Consider the following 23,073-nt stretch of genomic DNA (forward strand, 5'->3'; position numbering starts at 1 on the left):
ACCTCCTTTTGCGATGTAATTTTCCTGTGTCATACCAACTTTTTAATGCCCAATTACTACATATTATTCACAGGACTACAGTTCCTATTAAGCTTTGTAGGTATCCGTATGATAATCTTGGTCTGAGTGTACTGCCTTCTAGCATATCTGGGAAGCCACTGCGCTGAACACTGTGTCTCCCCTGTTTCTTAATTAAAATTGGCCTCCAGGCTGGGTAGTGAACCATGCCCTGTCCCAGTCGGGATTCCAGCCCATACTTGTCATTCCTTACAGTATTTATAGGCCTTGGTTAGGTTTCCAGTCAAGCCACTATCTCTTTGGAGTCATCTCCTTGTTAGTGTGAGCATTCCTTAGGTTCTTCAGTTTTCTTTGACAAGAGATGTGTGTGTTAAATTAATTGCCAATTCTAAAATTAGTGTAGTTGTACTAGTTGCTATTCCGATGAATTAAAATGATATTTAGGTAAAATAAATTTTGTATTCATTTGTTTTTTAAACTTTGAAGATTTTAAGAAGCCCAAATTATTTATTTCTTACCATTTTAGTACACGATATTCACTGGTAGATTTGCACATCACTCTTATAAAACTGTCATAGGCCGTCTTAACGTTTGGACACAATGGACAACCGGTTTGGGGACCCAGGAGCTTAATGGCCCACAATGTTTTTGATGCCTATGTATGTTTCTTTTTTGATATCAAAACAGGGGCCCAAGCTCACTTCTTTGCCTAGCGATCTATGTTGCTGTTAAGATGGCCCTGAAGAATTTCGTATTCTTGTAATATTGCAGGTTTCCATCCGGTATCTCAGGTCATCTTCTGACTGCTATAATTTTTTTTTTTTTAATTATGTTTGTTTTGTACTACCAATGTATGCAGTCATCTTATAAAACAAGAGTACTAGCTTTAAAAGGAAAAACAGGGGAAACATGGTCTGTCACCTTAGCTTAATTTGTATCCTTTTAACTCTTGCTGCTATAAACACAGCAATGCTGAAAGATGAAGTAACAGACTGCAGGCGCCATATCGGCTCCGCCTACACGACCATGTGGCCCTTCTTTCAGAGCCGAAATGGCGTCGCTTGGTAGGCTGTTTGCTCTATTAGTCTGAGCTCTGCACAGAGGCTGGCGGAAGGGTGCGAAGCAGCGTTGTTTGGGTAATGCGGTAGCTGCTGCCTGCAGGAGGAAGGACTTTATTGTCAAATTTAGCCGACAACAAATAAAACCACACTTCTGTGGATAGTGACCTAAGTTTATGTACCATTTCTGTCTGCTTCATTGTCAGTCCGTTTAATATATTGTGGGCCACTTTTTTTACAATCGAAGGAGAGCCTGCAGTGGAGGAAGTAAGCGCCATTTTAAGCGAATAAAATACACGTTTTCAGTGACAGCCACACAAGCAACAACAATGGCCTTGAAAAGAATTCACAAGGTAAGAAGACAACTCAAAGGATTTTAAAATCTCGCTTAAAAATCGGAGATTACTGTGATACTTAATTGGAAACGACCTTCAAGTTATTGCTGATTTTATTTTCCTGTAACGAAGAAACCTTTTGTCTTACAAGCTTAAGATTTTGACTTTGAGTGGGTTCAGTGGTTTATTATGTTATCTTTTAGTATCCGTTGATTGGAATTTCCTTAACTAACTTAAAATATGTGGGTTTAGTATCATCTGTTTAAGAGTCATGGCAGATGAAGTCTAAAAAGCAAGAAGGGGTTACTTCTTTGTAGTGTCTGCTTCTGTGTGAATTTGAAGCGTATTTGAAAGGAAAAAGGTTTATGTGTTACCGTTAAAAAGGCAGCAAGAGTAGAAATCCAGTCAGTAAAATGCCTGAGTAGTTCTAAGCCAATAGGTGCTGCATCGTCATGATTAGAACTTCTCATGAAAAAAGTTGGGCCTTGTTCAAGTGCCGAGATCTTACATTTTTTAGCCCGTCTTTGGCGATTACAATAACTGTGAGCGTCACAATACGAAAATTAAAAGCTTGCCTAATATTATATAAATAATTTCAAATATGTTGTCATTCACTTCCGTAAACGAACACGTGTGTGGAAAGAGGATGTGGCCAGAGAACAGAAAAGCACGACTTTGAAATTGGGTGACTACCAAGGCCTTCTCTGTTGGTTGTGTGTGTGTATATATATATATATATATATATATTATGTATGTATGTATATATTTTTTACTAGAAATCTGTAAGCATTTCACAAGGCAGAACTTTGTAATCTAAAATCGAAACTGAAAATGACTGTAAGATAACGCCTCTTAAAATTATGCCTTCACTTTGCCTTACTAAACTTTGTCGGAGGCGGACAAAGCCAACAATAACCCGCACCGAGGTTGATGTACAAGATGTTTTATCACACATTATATTAATAATAATTATTAATAATATTCGAACATTGTAACTGCAGGAGAGTCTGCTCCAGTTTATATCAGGCTTTTTATTTTGACATTGTAGAATTACAGCTAATATATATATGTGTGTGTGTGTGTGTGTGTGTTTATGTATGTATATGTGTGTGTATCCGTGAATAATTTACTTTTACAGTAGTTAAAACACTATGTTAAAGTGGAGTGTAGAAATGTTGATGTGCCCCCAATTGTGGATGAAACACTGTTTGGCAACACCACTAAACTACTTTGTGCTTATTGATCAAGTTGTAATGTCTTGATGTGTATTGTAATATGTTTAGTAGAGGTGTTCTTTTTATAATGCTATCCTAGACGTGTGTAATTTTTTACACATTTAAATGATGCTATGTATAAATATATTTATGCTCAACGCAATTTTCATATCCACAGTTTTATTTGCAGGGTATTTAAAGACTGCCCAGGTATAGTAATCCTGAGGTGTTGCACACCTAGATTGCTCAGCATTAACTGATCATGAGCCAATGTATACATGTCTTTGGGATGTGGGAAGAACAGGGAAAAAAAAAACTCCAAATGAATACTTGCAAACTCCCAGCAGTAACTGGCAATGTTGCTTATTGCCAAGTTATTATGCTGCCCATATCCACTTGTTTTTAAAGGAATACTTCACTCAAAATTATATATTTTTTCATTACTTACCCAATGTGTTCTGTGGTGATTACTGAAAACCATTTTTAATCTCATATTTTCTTGGAGAATGACAATAAAATGTATGATACAAACTAGTGGTTGCTATACAACCAGGGCTGTGGAGATGTAGCTGGAAGCAATTATTGGGTTACTGGAGACAGTTTGTCCTTTTTTTCCAATGTTGACTAAATTAATGTAATGTTTTAAAATTTCCAAATTCATATATTTCGTATTTTTTTCTTTTAGACTTTTGAAGTAAAATATAGATTTTTAAAAAAAAAAATTGTATGAGTTTAATCTTTTGTTTACTATTACTCAGCATTTGTAAGCTAAACCAACATTGCTACGGCTTTTAACCCCAACTTTAACAGTTTAGAGTGCTAAAAAGTAGCCTAATGGTTCGTGTTGGCAGTGATAAAATGCATTGTATCTTGTATGTTGAGTGCTTTCAATTAACATTTTAAATATATTAGTCTAATTACAAATGGATGAATAGGAGTTAGTTGAAGGTTTGTTTAATGACTCCACAGCCCTGTGTACAACCATAAATAATATCAAAACATCTGGGGAAGGGGGTCTCAAGTAACTCGTGTTGTGTATTCTACATATCCATTATCCATTTGTTTACTCTTAACATGTACAATGCATACATTTTTTGCTAAACTATGGTTTAAATCAATGCTTCTGAAAAAATATGTGCCCATAATAAGCTGGAAGCAGTGTTTTTTAATGTCTTTATTATTGTTACATCAGCTGAATATCATATGGGTATGTCTCAGGAGTCTCATTTTAGGAAAAAAAGCGGATTCCATACCCCCATGTGTTTTAGTAAATTGCAGATTCTCCTGGATCGTTTTGCTTTTTATAGGGACTCAGAAAATTGTGTCCTACCAGTAATACCGCTTGTATTTGTTGCGTTACAGTAATCATTTTATTAGTGCTGTTCAGCACTTGGTAATCCACCATAAAGACCAAATCTTGAATTAATTGTTATTATAGTAAGGTTAGTGTAATTTTCATCATGCATTGGAGCTGGTGATTTTAATATTAGTTTCTGTTGTCTGAGTACTCCATACCGGGCATTATTTAAAACATTAATACAGATTGCTGCAACAGAAGTAGATTTTGGTAATGAAAAATCTTGTGCTTGAATTGCTTGTTGCCCAGGAGTGTATTTTGGCGCTAGTAAAATGTATTTTTATACTGTGACAGTTCAATGGTACCACCCACAAACACTTGTCAGGTGACAATTTTTTATCTGTGTTAGGGTTTACCGATATGGCAAAAAAATCATTTTATTTTATGATTTAAGTATTTCATTACAGATATCACTTTCAGTTATTCTTGAGGGGGAAAACGGATAAAATGAGAAGGCTGTCCACATTTTGCAAATTGAAAACACAACTGTATTCTAGAAACTCAAAAATCATTTTTATTGGCAATGAGAAAAGTTGCAAAATAAAAGAAATTCATTTTGTGAAAATGTGTACTTTTTGTACTTTTTTACATTTGCCCTCCTTCTCTGTGTCTTCCATGGGGCCTTTCCCATCGCTCATATGGATCTTTCCTTAAACACCGCAGTTTTCTTTTTTTCAGCGTTCACTGTTGTCATCCCTATGTGTTCTTTGTACCTTACTTCAAGCAGACAGCTTCTTCCTTCTATTGTAACTATAGGCAGTGCCCCACAAGTTTGCGACTGTATCAAGGTTTTTCTGTGGGGCCTCGAATAGCACAATGCAATCATGTATTGTGATATTTGTTTCATTCAAATACTCCACCTTTTTGAGGTACAGCTGAAAAGAAGCCGTAAAGCTTTTGCAGATATCCAAAGAAGGCAATAGCATCTCTTGAGCTGCTGGCTGCATTAGCTACCACTAAACTTAGGTTGTGGGCAGCACATGGCACAAAGAAAGCTCAGGGATTTTTTTCTGTAGCAGTCTATCCTGCACATCTTTGTTTCTCCTCTTCATGTTTGTTCCAGTAACAAATGATTGATCTTTGCAGTCTTCAAAAAGAATATTTAGTTCCTTAAGTCTATCCAAAGCAAAAGGAGACAAAGTCTCCTTGTTCTCTATGTTGCTGGAGAGAATCGCATAAAATGCTTTTTTATTCCTGGGAACTTCCTCCAGTGTTACAGTTCCTCTTATTAATGTTGTTGATCCTCCTGGCTAAAATCAGGTGTGCAATACAAAATAATGCAGTAATATTTGGACTGCTTGATGTCACTCACTGTATGCTCAATTACCTTCTCATTTTTTGAATTATTGAGCTCATTTTAAATTGTATTGCCAAGGTAGCTCATGTGGGTGCTGGCACCACTCTCGATATGTTCTATATGCTCTTGCATAAATTACTTATTTGAAGCAAAGAGTGAAGATCGGACTGATTGATCAATAAATGTGAAAAAGCGGCTGCTAGGGGAAATGCAACAGACTTAACATATGACAGCGGGGAATGGTGTTTTTTTTTTTTAAACAAGTGAACAAGTGGTGTTAGTTCTAGCCCTGTTTTGTCATCTCACACTTGACAAGTCTTCCTTTGTAGATATTTCCAATGGATTTAGTTCAATAATTTGCAGATCAGTTGTCTTTCATTCAAAGTGAGATGCAGCTTTACTCGTGGAGTATTCCATGATGTAGAGAAATCCCTTATGTGGGTTACCTAGTAAAATAATTTAATAGTTAGCTGCTGCATATAGGAAGGTGGTACCAGATTAATATCTAATTTTGTAGTTTATATTTTAAAGCCACGTCTTATCTCAGATAGGAAAACACATGCTGCTTGCTGCAAGTCAGGTATCACCATGATAAGTTGACACTAACCTGCTGGCCCCTAGTGATCAGATAAGCTACCTACAAAATGTCACTTTATAAGAGTGACCCAATCAAATGCCTCCCACCTAAGTATACCCACTTTTTATTGGTCTGCTTGCCTGTGGCACCATACTGCCAAAATGCAAGCAGGTGGTCCATGTAAAGGGGGTTACTTTGATTGTGGACCTCCAAACCTGGAAGCTCTGGGCCTTAGGCAGTAGCCTAGGTTGCGTAAGCCATCAGCTGGCTATGAATTCAGGTCTCTGGAGTCACTTTGTCCAAATCTGTTCAGGTAGCCCTTCAACTGCATGTTTTAGAAAGCATTATCTGTCCACCTGGTACCATTGCCACTATTGTAAGATTAAGAAGGCCTTTTCTTCCCCCAGCTCCAGACAAGGCACACTCTGCTCCTAAAATTATCACAGCGTCTAACGGGATATATAACAGGGAGTGTGCCTTCTTGTAGTCCATACTGAAGCAGGGAACAGAATAGCCTTTCATTCTTATGAATGTCTAAAGTGTCATGTCAGTTTTTTATGGGATAGTTTCTAGCAACTACAGAAACCTTGTTCAGTGGGAAAGGTTTAGTTTTCCACAATGTTATCTCTACTCGGAACTCTTTATATTCTGTAGGATGTGTATATGCATTTGACAGTAATCCATAATGCTGTGGGATATCTACTTGTATGTAGTGCTGGATCAGTACTGAAATTTTGATTTTGATATCAGAATTGGCTTTCTGATATCATTACCAGCATTAAAACGGTTCTAAAGCAAATAACGGGTAACTCCAAACATCCTCTTGTCTTACCCCAAACTTCCTGTTGCGCTGCACAATTGCTTGCCTTAACGAAGTTGTGTTTATTGTGGGATGGGGGGTGGGGGGAGGCATTTGTAGGGAGAAGCTGATATTTACTTCTTATGTAGAAAAATGCAGTGCTGGTGCCATACTGTTTTAAAATTTGGGGTTTTCAGTATTTTTCCAGTACCGTTATAAATGCGTGACCTTACTTGTGACTTGTCCTGAATCATGCAGAGGGTAAACTTTTACAGCCCTGTTATTCTTTTCAGTTTATAGACTATAGTGTGAAGGCAGATTGAACTATAAAAGGTAACATTGTATTCCATTTTAAAAAAAGTTAGAAACGCAACATTTCAGGTGTCGATTTAGTTTCTCCATTGCCAATATCTTTCTTGATAAAAGTTCATAGCTAAAATGTTCACTTTTTACTCTTTCATTAAATATTTCCAGTATTCTAAATACTAAATTTACATTTTTTCCTTTTCTGATTTATAATATAGCCAATTGTTGTTAGTGTGCTCCAGCACAGTCTGTGGTGCTGCTTGACAGTGTTGAATGCACCGATATGTAACATCCCAGATGTTCCCAATTGGATTCAGGTCTCAGGAATGTGCATGCTGGTCAATGGCATCAATACCTTCGTCATTCAGGAACTGCCTACACACTATGGCTACATTAGCCAGGGCACTCTCCTGCACCAGCAGGATCCCAGGGTTCACTGCACCAGCGTAATGTCTGACAATCGCTCTGGGGATTTCATCCTGGTACCTAGCAGTAATGAGAGTTCCGTTGCCTACCATGTGGTGGTCTGTGCGACCCTCCAAGCTATGCCTCTCCAGAATATTGCTGACCCACCATCAAACCGGTCATACAGGATGTTGTTGCAGGCTGCACAACATTCACCATGGCTGCACAGTGAAGGGCTGTGAGCACAGGTCTCACTAGAGAATATTGACCCTCATGCTACCCTCATGGGGGCGGTTTCTGACAGCTTGGTCAGAAACATGGATACCAGTAGCCAGCTAAAAGTGATTTTGTAAGGCTCTGGCAGTGCTCCTTCTGTTCCTCCTTCCACAAGGGAGCCTGGTACTGGTCATTTTGCTGTGCTGATGTCCTTTTACAGCCCTGTCCAGCTCGCCTCATGTAATTGACCATTTACTAGTATTTCTTCCAGGCTGTTGAGACTGTGCTGGGTGGCGCAGCAAACCTCCTTGCGACAGCACACATGGAATGGCCATCCTGGAGGAGCTGACTACATGTGCAACCTGAATTGTCTGCAGGTACTGCTTCATGCTACCAGTAGCGACAAGGACACTAACAAAATGCAAAACTAGATAAGAACTAATCAGGAAGGATAAGGAGAGAGCAATTAATTCTGTCTATCAGCTGCAAAACCATTTCTTTTATGGAGGTTGTCTTGCTATTGTCTCTCCAGTGCACCTGTTGTTAATTTCATTTCCGCCAAAGCAGGTGTAATTAATTTACAATCACTTATACTTTCTAACTGGACAGATTGATATTCCATCCATCCCATCCATTATCCAACCCGCTATATCCTAACTACAGGGTCAAGGAGGTCTGCTGGACCCAATCCCAGCTAACACAGGGCGCAAGGCAGGAAACAAACCCCAGGCAGGGCACCAGCCCGCCGTAGCAGATTGATATTCCTGAAGCTTAATTGACTTGGTGTTAGACTGTTATGATTCAGTGTTCTCTTATTTTTTGTTTGTGTGTTTTTTTAAGGGGAATTTTCTTTGAACTCCAAATTCCCATTGTCATATATTGACTTCATTCTAATAATGATTGTTCTTCCAGTAGTTACATGACAGTTTAATTTGGATAGAAGAGATATGAATATGTACTTATTATGCAATGACAGTTTCTCCAGCGAGCATTTTCCGCCACAGACACCAAGAAGAGAAAGAAAACGGATAAGACCTAGTAATTGCAAAACAAAAATAATTACATTTAATTTGAAGGAAATTCACGAGAACAATACAACCTCAACGGCATCTCCCATCAGAGCATGCTATGCTAAAATGGGTCTTCAGCCTTTTACGGTCTAAGACCATTTTGTTTCTCTAATTTTCATGGGTATGTTTCAGTGTTTAATAGCTAAAAGCTCTTGAAAATTGCAATATATACCCAGAGGATAGACACAGGTTAAGTTCAGTAGAACAGAGGTGGGCCTAATCCATTCACACCTTAGGGCTTAAGAAGAAGGACATGAAATTTAACACTAAACTTAATTTGAAGCCAGGAAAATTGTTTAATAACTGGGGTTATTGGTTGAACGTTTTAGTTCTAGTTATGATTTTTGAAACTATGTTTTGAATTGGCTATAAACATACCAAGTGAACAGTCTGAACAGCCTGACTACAATGTAGATTTTAAATCACCCACAACAAAAACTGTCTGTGAAAAGAGAACATTCAGTCAGATCACTTTAAAAGACTCATTGTATTTTGTTGAATGATAAACAATGAAACTCACTTGACATTCAATTCTTTTAATGATCATTTCAGATCTAACAATTACGATCACACTGTTGCCCTGACTCGGACTGTAAGTAAACATTTCCAGATGGAGTCATATGATTTAGAGATGCAAATTCATTATTTTTTGGCATTTTCTAATAAGTGTAACATACAGAGATTGTGGTCCATAATGAATTTAATCAGTACTAGTGTTTTCCCATTTTTATATTTATACTGTAGGCCACAGATTTTACGTGTACTTTTTTATTTTCATTTTTTTTTTTTATATTAATTGCATTGAAATCTGTAGGTTTATTGTTAACCCTTAAACTGCTACATACTTGGGGGTTAATGCACCCCTGGACACCAAATACTTTTTGCTGCACTTTTTTAAGTAAACATCACAATTCACTAAGAAAAAGTAAAATTTTAATGGAGCACATTTTTTGTCCATGCAAAGAGCATAACAAAAAAAAACTACTGGAACAATATGTGCAAGGTGCAACAGACACCATTGATGAAATTCAGTAAATCACCAAGCCAGCTGCACTTGAACTGGCTGCACGCAAGCACACAGAGGTCAACGCTGATGCGTGCAGGCAAGTCTAGTGCAGCTGCTGAATCCCAGGGACAGTGATGCTACAGGGAGCGGCAGTGGTCATGAGCTGGCTGCTCAACAAATGTACGGCACTGACTGATCAGCTTCGGCGTGCTGGCAAATTGCACTGGGAAACGACTATAGCTGGTTGTTCACTGTACATCACCGAATATACTCGGCTCCACTGTGCTGGCAGATTGCACTGGAAACCAACTTTAACTGGTTGCGGAGTTCAATGAATGTATGTCGCCAAATGTGTATCGCCAGATATACTGTGCTCCGGTGTACTAGCAAATTGCACTGGGAACCTACTAGCCTGTTCCGGCAGTTTAAGGGTTAAGTCGTCATAAAAATACTAAAATAAAATCCCCTTTAATACTTTCTAAACAAACAAAACTTTATACTCAAAACATTCATGCATAATATGTATGCCTTAAAATATGTCAATTACAAGCCATGATTAAGTAAAATCTTCATAAGCTGTTTATCAAGAAGGTAGAAGGCTAATATATTTTAACGGGTTTACAAGTATTTTAGCCCTATTTGTCTCTTAACCTAACAAGCCTGTTTACAAAGCAGTGAGGACAAATTCTTCTTTATCTGTTTTTTGTTCTTTTAATTCAAAATGTAAATGTCTAAACACAGGTTCATACACTATCCACACTCTCCCAAGGAGTGTTCATGTTAATTAAAGGACAAAATGAAAAGCTCTAAACTCATTAAAGCAGCTTCTCTTTGAATTTCAGATGATGATGCACATCTCTGTCTGTTGGTCCCTTCTCTTTTACACAGTTCATCTAGACAGCATATATGTCTGATGTATCAGCCAAGTTACCAATTACTAATCAAGTCAAGTGAAATGAAAACTAGCTGATATAAATCGGTGGCAGATCGATTGGAGCATCTCAAATTTTGATGTTTGCAGTTTAAGTATTTGGGTTTACTTGCAGGGTTCCTTTTTATATTTAAAATGAATGTGAATTTGCACAGAAGTTTTTTATAACTAGCATTTACATGGTCCATACCTGGTTAAGCGTCGCATATAGCAAAATTCCTGTATATGATCCACCAATCATTACATTATGATTATTAAGTATGTTGTATTTGTCCATTGTTTGAAACTCTGGGGGGGAAACAGATTTTTTCTTATCTCCCTTCAATTTATGTGAAAGTGATTGACGTGATATTTGTTGTTGTACACACCAGCTAGACTTGACATGATATTTGTTGTTGTACACACCAGCTATATTTCTCTAGTAATACTAATGTTTCTGGTGGTTCATCTGTCTGCTGTTTGATGAATTACTAGAGATATTACAGAGGAAACACATCGACAGCACCAATTTTTGCATTTTACTTATTTCATTGTAATGCATTTTGAATTAGAAATTGTTTACGCATATGATAGAATACATAGCCTATAGCAAAAAAGGGACAAAAAAATGGCATTATTTTGGTTGAGCCAAGGTTGTTTGTAGTGTTAGGCAGACGTTAGTTTTCTGGAACTCAATCTACAGAACTGAAAGTGTTATTTAAAAAATACAGGAGAAGTTGTTAATATTGTTGTACTGTCTTTATGCAGTGAACCAAAATTTTTTATCACAAGCCAAACCTGATAATGTATGAAAGTTTAAGAAACTTTCTCATGAAAAAGGTACTTGCTAGTATCATTTAGGAACTTAGTCATAGCCCATGTTTAATATATTTGAATGAACACATTTCTAATATGAAATTCGTGAACTAATAATTACATTTATACGAACAGCTTTGAATGCCATCATGAAAAACATAGTAAATGCTGTAAACTCGCCTAGCATGAATGAACATAGCAGTCTGCATGTTTGTGATTTTGCTTATGGGTGTTTTTTTTTTTTTTCCTCCTAGTAATAAGGTGTAGTGATATGTATGTATTTAGAACTTAAGAGGTTGTTTTTTTTGACCTGTCTGCTTTTGGGTGAAGTTTGTGTAATTTTCAGTTGTAATCCTTTTAAGGTATCTATTTGTATGATTTCAGTAGTTTTTAATTAAGGAAAATTTGTAATTTAATTTCATTGCAAAGGTTCAAGTTGGTGAACATGGCATTCTGTTTTGAGGTTGTTGTGTTAACTACATGCTTGCAGTAACTGAGAATTGGGCATTGCAATTTTTTTTTCATTTTTGTTGAAATACAGACTAGTTCGGAAAATTTAGATTACCGTAGATGCTCGCGTATAAGTCGAAAAATGTTTGCCTTAAAATTCATTCAAAAAAACAGGGTCGACTTATACGCGGGGCAACACAATTTTCCATAGAATTTGGGTAATGGCACAGTGCTTTTATTTAAAACAGTCAATCAAAATCAGTCTTCAAAGTAAACAGTGCAGTGATTAGAAAGAACTCTTCATTAAATAAATAATCCATAAAGCAAACGTGGAGGTTTAAAAATCAATAAAATAGAAAAACAATCCTTTAAAACCCGCCTAGCACCCAGGCTTCCACACAGCTGCTCTGCGAGCACTGCTCGCTCGCGCCACACGCGCCTCTCTCTCCTGCTTTTTCCAGCCCCCTCTGTCTGTCTGTCTTTCTCTTCCTTGTTTTTATTTTATTTATTTTATTCCGTTTTGGCTTCCACGCTCCGCTCAAACGCACCGTGTCTGTCTCTCTCTAGCCCCCTCCGTCTCTCTCTCTTTCTCTAGCCCCCTCCGTCTCTCTCTCTCTCTCTCTCTCTAGCCCCCTCCGTCTCTCTCTCTTCCTTGTTTTTGTTTTTCTACTCCGTTTTGGCTTCCACGCCCGCGGTTCGCTCGCTCGCCCATTCGCACACCCTCTCTCTCTCTCTCTCTCTCTCTTGCTTTCTCCAGCCACCTCCGTCTGTCTTTCTCTTCCTTGTGTGTTTTTTTTACTCCGTTTTTCCTTCCTCTCTAACTGACTCTCGCTTTTCTTTATATGCAGAGAGGACATAACAGCTGCAGCACATTAGCCACAGGAACAATCACGGATATGGGCAGTCCCTCACCTGTGCACTAGGTGAGAAACGCCCACACCGCAGATCACCCTGAGGCTCGCTAAGTCGCGAGAGCGGAGATTATTTATTTAAAAACTAAAACGGCCTTTGCTAAGAGAGCTGTGGACCCATAACATCACATAAGCCTTTGTTGGAATTTCATGTATCGGCTGGCAGGTGTACGCGGTTTATGAACAGATATGGGATGTGCCTTCGTCAGCGAACAGAAATCGCGCAGAAGCTGTCGAAAGATGTAGAAGAAAAGGCCAGTTCCTTTCATAAATGTATTATCCAGCAAAGACAAAGGCATGACTTTGATCTCAGTAACATGGATGAAGACCCAATGACATTTGATATGCTGGGGAATCGAACTGTAGCAGGTATTGGTGAGAAGACTGTACTTATTAAGACAGCGGGCCATGAAAAAACCCTCGACATACGCGGGTCATAACAAATTTCGTAATTTTCGGCTTAAAAATACACTCAACTTATCTGCGAGATTGACTAATACGCGAGTATCTACGGTAATTGTATGATAAATGTTAACATTTCTTTTTGGTTAATGGCTATTCTGTAATTAAACAAAAATCTGTATTTATGCTCAGTCTTGTAGAAAATATGTTGACTTATTTTATAAAATTTCTTTGTTCTTTCCTAGGAGCATTTGTATTATTAAACCATCCAGCCATAGCCTAGATAATGAAGTACTTGTTATCGGTGCCACTCTGTAAGCACATGAAGTGACTTGTCAGTGTTTCCACTGCCAGTAATGATTAACTATTAAAAGTTCCTAACTTTTTCTATTTTATTCAGGTTTACATGGTGGTTTTAGCTTTTTTGGTATATTCATATTTCTATGTAATCCATTTTTGCTTGTGGCTTGATTATAAATACTGTAAATAACCTCTATCTTCTTCATCTGATTTCTCAGACCACAGTTCCTGGGGCGTGTTGCAGCGGTAGCAGGCTAGGCCAGGCTCGTCAGCCTGTACTTCCTTGTCCCCAGCTACAAATTCCAGTGCTTCTTGGGGAATTCCCAGGTGTCCCCTTCTCCCCAGCCATAGATTCCAGTGCTTCTTGGGGAATTCGGAGGTGTTCCTAATACAGCCAAGAGATATAGTCCCTTCAGTGTGTCCTGGGTCTGCCACAGGTTCTCATGAGCCTGAATCAACACCAGGGGAACTGTCTGTGGGGGGCATCTTTATGACATGGCCAGATCACCCCACCTCGATCCACAAAAGTAGTGACTCTGTTTTGAGGTTCTCCCAAATTGCTGAGCTTCTCACCTCATTGCGCAGTGTCAACACAGCAAACCTGCAAATAAACATTTTTGCCCATAGTTCATTATCATAGGTGAGGGCAGGGAAATATATAAATTGGTAAACCGAGAGTTTTATCTTTAAACTCGGTTCCTGCTTCACCACTAAAGACCACTGATCCAGTCTGCTTGTTGATCTCCTATTCCCTGCTTTCATGACTTGTGAAGAAGATCCCAAGATAATTCTTGTGCCCCACTAAGGGCATTTATCCGCTCCACAAATGGAGAGTAATCCATTCTTTTCTTAGAGAGAACCATGACCTCTGATTTAGAGGTAATGATAGTCCTCCCTACTGCTTCACACTCCACACTGAATTACTTATGTGTGTGGCAAAGGTCAAAGAGGACATCATCATCTGCACAAAGCAATGATGCTACCTGTTGCCTGCCCAGCTGGAAACCCCAAAATCCACGTCTGCTTCTTGATATCCTGTCTGTGAAAACCAGAACCGACAGGGGTGACGAGACAACCTTAAGAGTCTGATACCCACAGTGAACAAATCTGACTTAATGGCAAGTATTCTGACACAGTTCTCACTATGTTCATATAGGGCAGTGTTTCTTAAAACATGGGGTCATGACCCATATTGGGTCACAGACGTGTTTGTGAATATTTGCCACATAATTGTTTAGTAAAACTAGCCAATTTTTGGCCAAGAGCAAATTCTGTGCAGAGTGATACACTGCCCTCTCTTCAGTATACTACAGTATATATTGTAGTACTATGTGAAACAACGCTGTTGATGCAACACTTTGTTACTACGGCACAAAAATACTTAAAATAAATAAATAAAATAAAATTCCAAATGATTCCATGTTCCCTCCCACAACTGGTTAAACAGTCAATCTGAGATAACTTACAAGAAAAGGCACTTATTAAAAACTGGAAGGGACACCAACAAGATTTGAGGTGATTGGTGAAAGAACTGCAATGCTACTTTGAAATGTTGAAGATAAAACGTTTGCAGCACAAGGATGTGATGATTAGTGGATGATGATGATGAGTGAATAGAGTGAAATGATTAAATATTTGAGTTTGTGTGTGTATATATGTATATATTGGACCCCCTTTATCCTTTAGAACTGCTGTAATTCTTCATTGCATATATTCAAAAAGGTTCTGGAAACATTCCTGAGGAATTTTAGTCCACATTGACGTGATAGCTTCATGCAGTTGCTGCAGATTTGTTAGTTCCACATTCATGATGCAAGTCTCCTATTCCACCACATCCCAAAGGTGCTCCTTGACCACTGTGGAGGTCATTGGAGTACAGTGAACCCATTATCATGTTCAAGAAACCAGTTTGAGATGATTAGAGCTTTGTGACATGGCACGTTATCCTGGTGGATGTAGCAATCAGAAGTAGGCTGTGCCATTTAAACATGTTCAATTGGTCAAAGGGTGCCAAGAAGATATCCCCCACACTATTACACCACCACCTCCAGCCTGATCTGTTGATAAAAGACAGGATGGATCCATGCTTTCATGTTGTTGATGCCAAATTCTGATTTACAGTGGTGTGAAAAACTATTTGCCCCCTTCCTGATTTCTTATTCTTTTGCATGTTTGTCACACAAAATGTTTCTGATCATCAAACACATTTAACCATTAGTCAAATATAACACAAGTAAACACAAAATGCAGTTTTTAAATGATGTTTTTTATTATTTAGGGAGAAAAAAAATCCAAACCTACATGGCCCTGTGTGAAAAAGTAATTGCCCCCTGAACCTAATAACTGGTTGGGCCACCCTTAGCAGTAATAACTGCAATCAAGTGTTTGCAATAACTTGCAGTGAGTCTTTTGCAGCGCTCTTGGGGAATTTTTGCCCACTCATCTTTGCAGAATTGTTGTAATTCAGCTTTATTTGAGGGTTTTCTAGCATGAACTGCCTTTTTAAGGTCATGCCATAGCATCTAAATTGGATTCAGGTCAGGACTTTGACTAGGCCACTCCAAAGTCTTCATTTTGTTTTTCTTCAGCCATTCAGAGGTCGATTTGCTGGTGTGTTTTGGGTCATTGTCCTGTTGCAGCACCCAAGAGTGCTTCAGCTTGAGTTGACGAACAGATGGCCGGACATTCTCCTTCAGGATTTTTTGGTAGACAGTAGAATTCATGGTTCCATCTATCACAGCAAGCCTTCCAGGTCCTGAAGCAGCAAAATAACCCCAGACCATCACACTAACACCACCATATTTTACTGTTGGTATGATGTTCTTTTTCTGAAATGCTGTGTTCCTTTTACGCCAAATGTAACGGGACATTTGCCTTCCAAAAAGTTCAACTTTTGTCTCATCAGTCCACAAGGTATTTTCCCAAAAGTCTTGGCAATCATTGAGATGTTTCTTAGCAAAATTGAGATGAGCCCTAATGTGCTTTTTGCTTAACAGTGGTTTGCGTCTTTGAAATCTGCCATGCAGGCCGTTTTTGCCCAGTCTCTTTCTTATGGTGGAGTCGTGAACACTGACCTTAATTGAGGCAAGTGAGGCCTGCAGTTCTTTAGACGTTGTCCTGGGGTCTTTTGTGACCTCTCGGATGAGTCGTCTCTGCACTCTTGGGGTAATTTTGGTCGGCCGGCCACTCCTGGGAAGGTTCACCACTGTTCCATGTTGTTGCCATTTGTGGATAATGGCTCTTACTGTGGTTCGCTGGCGTTCCAAAGCTTTAGAAATGGCTTTATAACCTTTACCAGACTGATAGATCTCAATTACTTCTGTTCTCATTTGTTCCTTAATTTCTTTGGATCTTGGCATGATGTCTAGCTTGGGTCACATAGTGAGAACATTGAAGAGGCTGTTGAATGCACAACTGATTACATCAACTTCTGTATGGACATTGTAGTTCCAGTAAGAACAGTATGCTGCTATGCTAACAACAAGCCATGGGTTACAAGTGACATCAAGGGCCTTTTGAACCAGAAGAAAAGGGCTTTTAAAGGTGGTGATCAGCATGAGCTCAAGCGTGCAGAAGGAACTCGAGTCCAGCTCAGGGGCGAAAGAGCAGTACAGGAGAAAGCTGGAGCAGAAGTTGCAGAACAACAGCATGAAGGAAGTGTGGGATGGGATGAAGATTATCACTGGCTGCAGCTCAAAGCGGGGTGCCGCCATCGAGACAGACGTGGAGAGAGCAAACCAAATGAACAACTTCTTTAATAGGTTTGATCACAGTAACCCACTCTCACCTCGGAGTACTGCATCCTCCAACCATCCTTCTGCTGATACCAGCATAGGTGAGACATCCCCACCCACAATTACAGCAGCCCATGTGAGCAGAGAGCTGAAAAGACTTCGTGCCAGCAAAGCAGCGGGTCCAGATGGTGTATCGCCACGACTGCTGAAGGCATGTGCGTTGGAACTGGGGAGTCCTCTACAGCGCATCTTCAACCTGAGCCTGGAACAGGGGAGAGTCCCAAGGCTTTGGAAAACATCTTGTATCACCCCTGTCCCAAAGGTATCACGTCCTAGTGAGCTGAATGACTTCCGGCCTGTTGCTCTGACGTCACATCTGATGAAGACCATGGAGCGGCTGCTGCTTCACCACCTGAGGCCACAGGTCCGTCCGCCCTCGACCCTCTGCAGTTCGCATACCAGGAGAAGGTGGGAGCGGAGGATGCCATCATCTATATGCTACACCGATCCCTCTCCCACCTGGACAGAGGCAGTGGTGCTGTAAGAATTATGTTTTGGACTTCTCTAGCGCCTTCAACACCATCCAACCTCTGCTCCTTAGAGACAAGCTGACTGAGATGGGAGTAGACTCACACCTGGTGGCATGGATCGTGGACTATCTTACAGACAGACCTCAATATGCGTCTTGGGAACTGCAGGTCTGACATTGTGTTCAGCAATACAGGGCGCCGAGGGACTGTACTTTCTCGGTCCTGTTCAATCTATATACATCAGACTTCCAATATGACTCGGAGTCCTGCCACGTGCAAAAGTTCGCTGATGACACTGCTATTGTGGGCTGCATCAGGTGTGGGCAGGAGGAGGAGTACAGAAAGTTAATCAAAGACTTTGTTAAATGGTGCGACTCAAACCACTTACACCTTAACACCAACAAGACCAAGGAGCTGGTGGTGGATTTTAGGAGGCCTAGGCCCCTCATGGACCCTGTGATCATCAGAGGTGACTGTGTGCAGAGGGTGCAGACCTTTAAATATCTGGGAGTGCAGCTGGATGACAAATTGGACTGGACTGCCAATACTGATGCTCTATGTAAGAAAGGTCAGAGCAGACTATACTTTCTGAGAAGGTTGGCATCCTTCAACATCTGCAGTAAGATGCTGCAGATGTTCTACCAGACGGTTGTGGCGAGTGCCCTCTTCTACGCGGTGGTGTGCTGGGGTGGCAGCATAAAGATGAAAGACGCCTCACGCCTGGACAAACTTGTTAAGAAGGCAGGCTCTATTGTAGGATTAAAGTTGGACAGTTTAACATCTGTGGCAGAGAGACGGGCACTAAGCAAACTCCTGTCAATCATGAATAATCCACTGCATCCACTTAACAGTGTCATCTCCAGACAGAGGAGTAGCTTCAGTGACAGACTTTTGTCACTGTCCTGCTCCACTGACAGACTAAAGAGATCGTTCCTCCCCCACACTATGCGACTCTTCAATTCCACCCGGGGGAGTAAATGCTATCATTAATTTTATTTTAATTTTTTTCTTTTTTTCATTTTTATTACAAAGAAACAATATTAAATTAAATAGTATCAGTATACTGCTGCTGGATTATGTGAATTTCCCCTTGGGATTAATAAAGTATCTATCCTATCTATCTTTTGAGGTGCTTTTGGTCTACTTCTCTGTGTCAGGCAGCTCCTATTTAAGTGATTTCTTGATTGAAACAGGTGTGGCAGTAATCAGGCCTGGGGGTGGCTACGGAAATTGAACTCAGGTGTGATAACCACAGTTAGGTTATTTTTTAACAAGGGGGCAATTACTTTTTCACACAGGGCCATGTAGGTTTGATGATCAGAAACATTTTGTTTGACAAACATGCAAAAGAATAATAAATCAGGAAGGGGGAAAATAGTTTTTCACACCACTGTATCTGTATATTGCAGCAGAAGTCAAGACTTCTCATTTTTCCAATCTTGTATTGTCCAGTTTTGGTGAGCTGTCCAAATTGTAGCCTCATTTGCCTGTTTGTAGCTAATAGGAACTGCAGCAGGTGAGGTCACCTACTGCTGTAGCCCATCTGCTTCAGGGTTTGATATGTTGTGCATTCAGAGATGCTTTTCTGCATAACAAGGTTGTAAGAAGTGGTTGTCTAAGTTACTGTTGCCTTTCTGTCACCTCAAACCAATCTGGCCATTCTCCTCTGACCTCCGTCATGAACAATACATTATCACCCAAAGAAGTGCCGCTCACTGGATAGTTCCCCTTTTTCAGATTTCTGTGTTAATAATAGAAATGGTTGCGTATGAAATTCCCAGCAGCTTGGCAGTTTCTGAAACAGGACAGGAAGCACAGCAATAGTGGAGTCCCACACCTACTGGTAACAGTGCTCATGTTTTACTATGAGTATGTAGGGACAAAATATTCCTTAGGGCCCCCAGAACTCCTTATTCTCCCAGCTTTCCCCATAGAATCCCGAGGAACACAGTCCTATAACTTCTTTAAGTCCACAAAACACTTGTAGACTGATTGGTTGTAATCCCATGCCCCCCTCCAGAATCCTCAGGAGGGTAAAAACTGGTCCACCATTTATTCTTCATAGATGGAATCTACATTGCTCCTCCTGGATCTGTGGTTTCATGACTGTGTGGCGTCTCCTTTCTAGTATCCTGGCATAAGCTTTTACATAGAGGCTGAGGAGTATGATTCTCCGATAGTTGGAGCACACCCTTCTATCCTCCTTTTTAAAAATGGAGACTACCACCCTGGTCTGCAACTCCAGAGGCACACCTCCTGATGACCACACAACATTTTGTGTAAGCCATGACAGCAAATATTGTCCAGAGTCTTCAGTGTTTCTGGCTGGATCTCATCCAACCCACTGCTGTTGACATTGTGGAGTTGCTTAACCTACCTCAGTGACCTTCCTCCGGCAGATGGGCATTGATTCTCCAACAGCTTCTAGTGTTTTCCATCAGGTTCAGGATGATCCTCATAGTTTTTCTTCCACCGCCAGACAACATCCTCAGTCTGAGTCAGTACTTCTCCACCCTTGCTGATAACAGCTTGGGTGAATCATTACCTTCCCTTTCTGAGTTGCCTGACAGTTTGCCCGAGCCTGTTTGAGCCCAATCAGTAGTCTCTTTCTATGGTCTCTTTGAACTCCTCCTACACCTGGGTTATTGCTCCCCTGACTGCAAGGCTGCAGCCCTTTTGGCCTGTCGGTACCCCTCTGCTGTTTTGGGAGTCTCCTGTGCTAACATTGCACAGAATGCATCCTTTTTTTTTTTTTTAGCCTGATGGCATCCCTTGCCTCTGCTGTCAACATTATTTATGTCTATAGCACATTTTTATATAAATGATGTAGCTCAAAGTGAAGAAAGATGAAGAAAGGAAAAAAATAAAAATTAGGCAATACTAATTAACACAGAATTAAAGTAAGGCCTGATGGCCAGGGAGGACAGAAAAATCAAAAACTTCAGAGGGCTGGAGAAAAAAACAAAATCTGCAGGGGTTACAAGGCCATGAGACTGCTAAGCCCCCACTTGGCATTCTACCTAACATAAATAATCTAAATCAGTCCTCATGGTTTTCAGGCTACACATGGAAGAATTAGACGATGATGCTCATGTGGACCTCTGGCCTTCAGTCCATCAATGTAGGGACTGCACGGTGCTTTGACCAGGAGGTGGGGGTGCAGATCGCCACCACAGGAAACCAGAAAAAGAACAGCAGACAAAGTATGGGTTAGTACTGATTTTGGAGCCATCAAAAAAAGTTATAATTAAATGCATATGCAGAATATCGGGGTTACACTAAAATGAAGCTATGAGAAAGCCACCATTGGTTCCTTGGGATTGCCATCTCTAGAGGCACCTATGGCCTTCAGGCTGCAGCTGTTTGCAGCTGCTTCCACAATGGAGGTCCCAGTCTCCCCCGGGATGTGAGAAAAGCAATTTTGGATGTTGGAGTTTAAAGTCTTCTGGACAGGGACCTCCCTCAGTTGTTCTCAGCTATCCTCATTACTCACTTGGGCTTGGGCTTTCCATATACTCATGCCACTCCTCCCAGATTTTTTTTTCTGTCCTATGACTAAAGCTTATACTAAACATTTACACTGGCAGTGATATATCTCAAGAATCTGTTCCATTTTTTGAATGATAACTGTTCTATTAAATATGATTGATTTTCTTTTTTTTTTTTTTTTTTTTTGGTAATGTTCTTGTGAGAGATGCTTGAAAATAAGCAAAATCATGTACAGTGTTTTATATATGGCTCTATTTTATGGGTCTGCTGACTTCATGATATTAGTTCTCTTCTTGGGTCCCAGGATAGTAACGATTATTGTTATTTGGGCCCTCAGACTAAAAATTTAGAGAATTCCTAACATAGGGAAGAAATAAGTGCCTCTCTCGTGTGTTTCCCCATAATCTTGCATTACCACCCACAATGCATACTGAGCGATTATGGTTGTCTTTGTTTTTTTTTTTTTCTTTTCTCCCCAAATTTCCATATGTACACTATTATCATATTCCCAGACATCTTCCAGCAACTGTACCATTGTTCCTTCTGTATCTTACTCATTCTGATAGCTGAGTGTATCCCCTCTCAGCAACATAGCATAGCAATCTGAGGATTGTATGTAGCTGGAACACAACTTTATCTTTAGTAAGTGATTATTAAACCATATTGGACTGGGCTGAATAGTTTGTACATATCAAAATTGTTGCAATCTACCTAATTTGTTTTTAAAAATAACAGTTCTGAAGGTCCCTTAAGTTGAACTCTCCACTACAGTATTTTAGGCACATTCTTGATGTACTGTACATTCAGAAGGAAATGTTGAGATATTCATTCTGATATATTAAACAATAAGCCATATATGCCATTAATATATGAAGGTTTAAATTAATCCTCTATGGCTTATAGTTAATTTGCCATCTGTTTGTATGTTATCCAAATTAACTAGACACAAAGAAGAGGTACAGGCATGACTCCCAGATAAATTTCACTTTATTTTATAAGTGGTACAAATTAAGCACTGTTAAGAGAGGGAACCGTCTCTAACTGGTTGATTTTTTTTATCCCTACTAAGTCAGGAGAAAGGTCTGAATTAAATTTTTGTGTGGCTTCATGTGACCCACATCATTTATGACCGCAAATTCCTCCTTGAATGCAGAAATTCACCAATTGCGCGGACACCTCCATGCTGCCTCTCACAGGGTGCTGGTGTCACTGTACCTCGGCTCTCTCCACTTTCCAAACTTGAGGAACTCAAGGAGATTGAAGAGCCTGAAAAAGAAATGCCAGCTGATGATGCCCAGTTCGAAATGGATATTTGAACAAGCAAGACGAAAAAGAACCGAGTGACTGTTTTTCTCCTTTTGTATGAAAAGTTTTGCTTATTGTCAACTTTTTTCCCTTGAAGAATCACAAAGGCCAATTTTGTGGGTGATTTGATTTCTGATGAAATGTAGGATTTCGAGGAAAATGTTGTACATAGTCTAACGTTTGCATTGTCTGATCTAGTTCATGTTCTTTAAAAAAAAAGCCTTTTTTTTTTGGTTTGTTTTTTTTAATCCAATCGCAGAGGGTTATGCAGGTATTTTTAGTTTATGAATTTGGCGGTTTTTCTGGGCTTTGAAAACTTGCTGACTGTAGTAGATGTCATTCTGAATTGTGTACATAATGAATGTTAGTGGTAACAGCTGCTCCTTTGGAGTGTTCAGCTGGCAGTATTGTATTTCTGGATCTTGTGTATGATATTGTCTAACTGCTCAATTAAAAAACAAAAAAAAAGCACTTCGAGCTGCCTTTTGTATGAAAATGTGCTATATAAATAAATGTTGTTGTTCATGTAACTACAAAATTGGCGACAGGGTGATCAACATATTTTCAG

At 39.7% G+C, this 23,073-nt stretch overlaps 1 protein-coding gene across 2 annotated transcripts in view; it reads left to right on the top strand.

Annotated features, from left to right (window-relative positions):
* The first annotated feature begins 1,100 nt into the window (after positions 1 to 1,100).
* ube2d2 (ubiquitin-conjugating enzyme E2D 2 (UBC4/5 homolog, yeast)) overlaps positions 1,101 to 23,073 on the top strand; it is a 56,698-nt gene continuing 34,725 nt past the window's right edge. The window contains exon 1 of one of the 2 annotated variants that reach the window (XM_039773986.1): positions 1,101 to 1,429. In XM_039773986.1, the coding sequence (XP_039629920.1) occupies positions 1,406 to 1,429 (24 nt within the window). In that variant the 5' untranslated portion in view covers positions 1,101 to 1,405. The remainder of the gene's footprint in view (positions 1,430 to 23,073) is intronic. The other variant, XM_039773987.1, reaches the window with a different exon arrangement.

The sequence above is a fragment of the Polypterus senegalus genome, chromosome 13 (genome assembly GCF_016835505.1).
Source record: "Polypterus senegalus isolate Bchr_013 chromosome 13, ASM1683550v1, whole genome shotgun sequence".
Classification (NCBI taxonomy): domain Eukaryota; kingdom Metazoa; phylum Chordata; class Cladistia; order Polypteriformes; family Polypteridae; genus Polypterus; species Polypterus senegalus.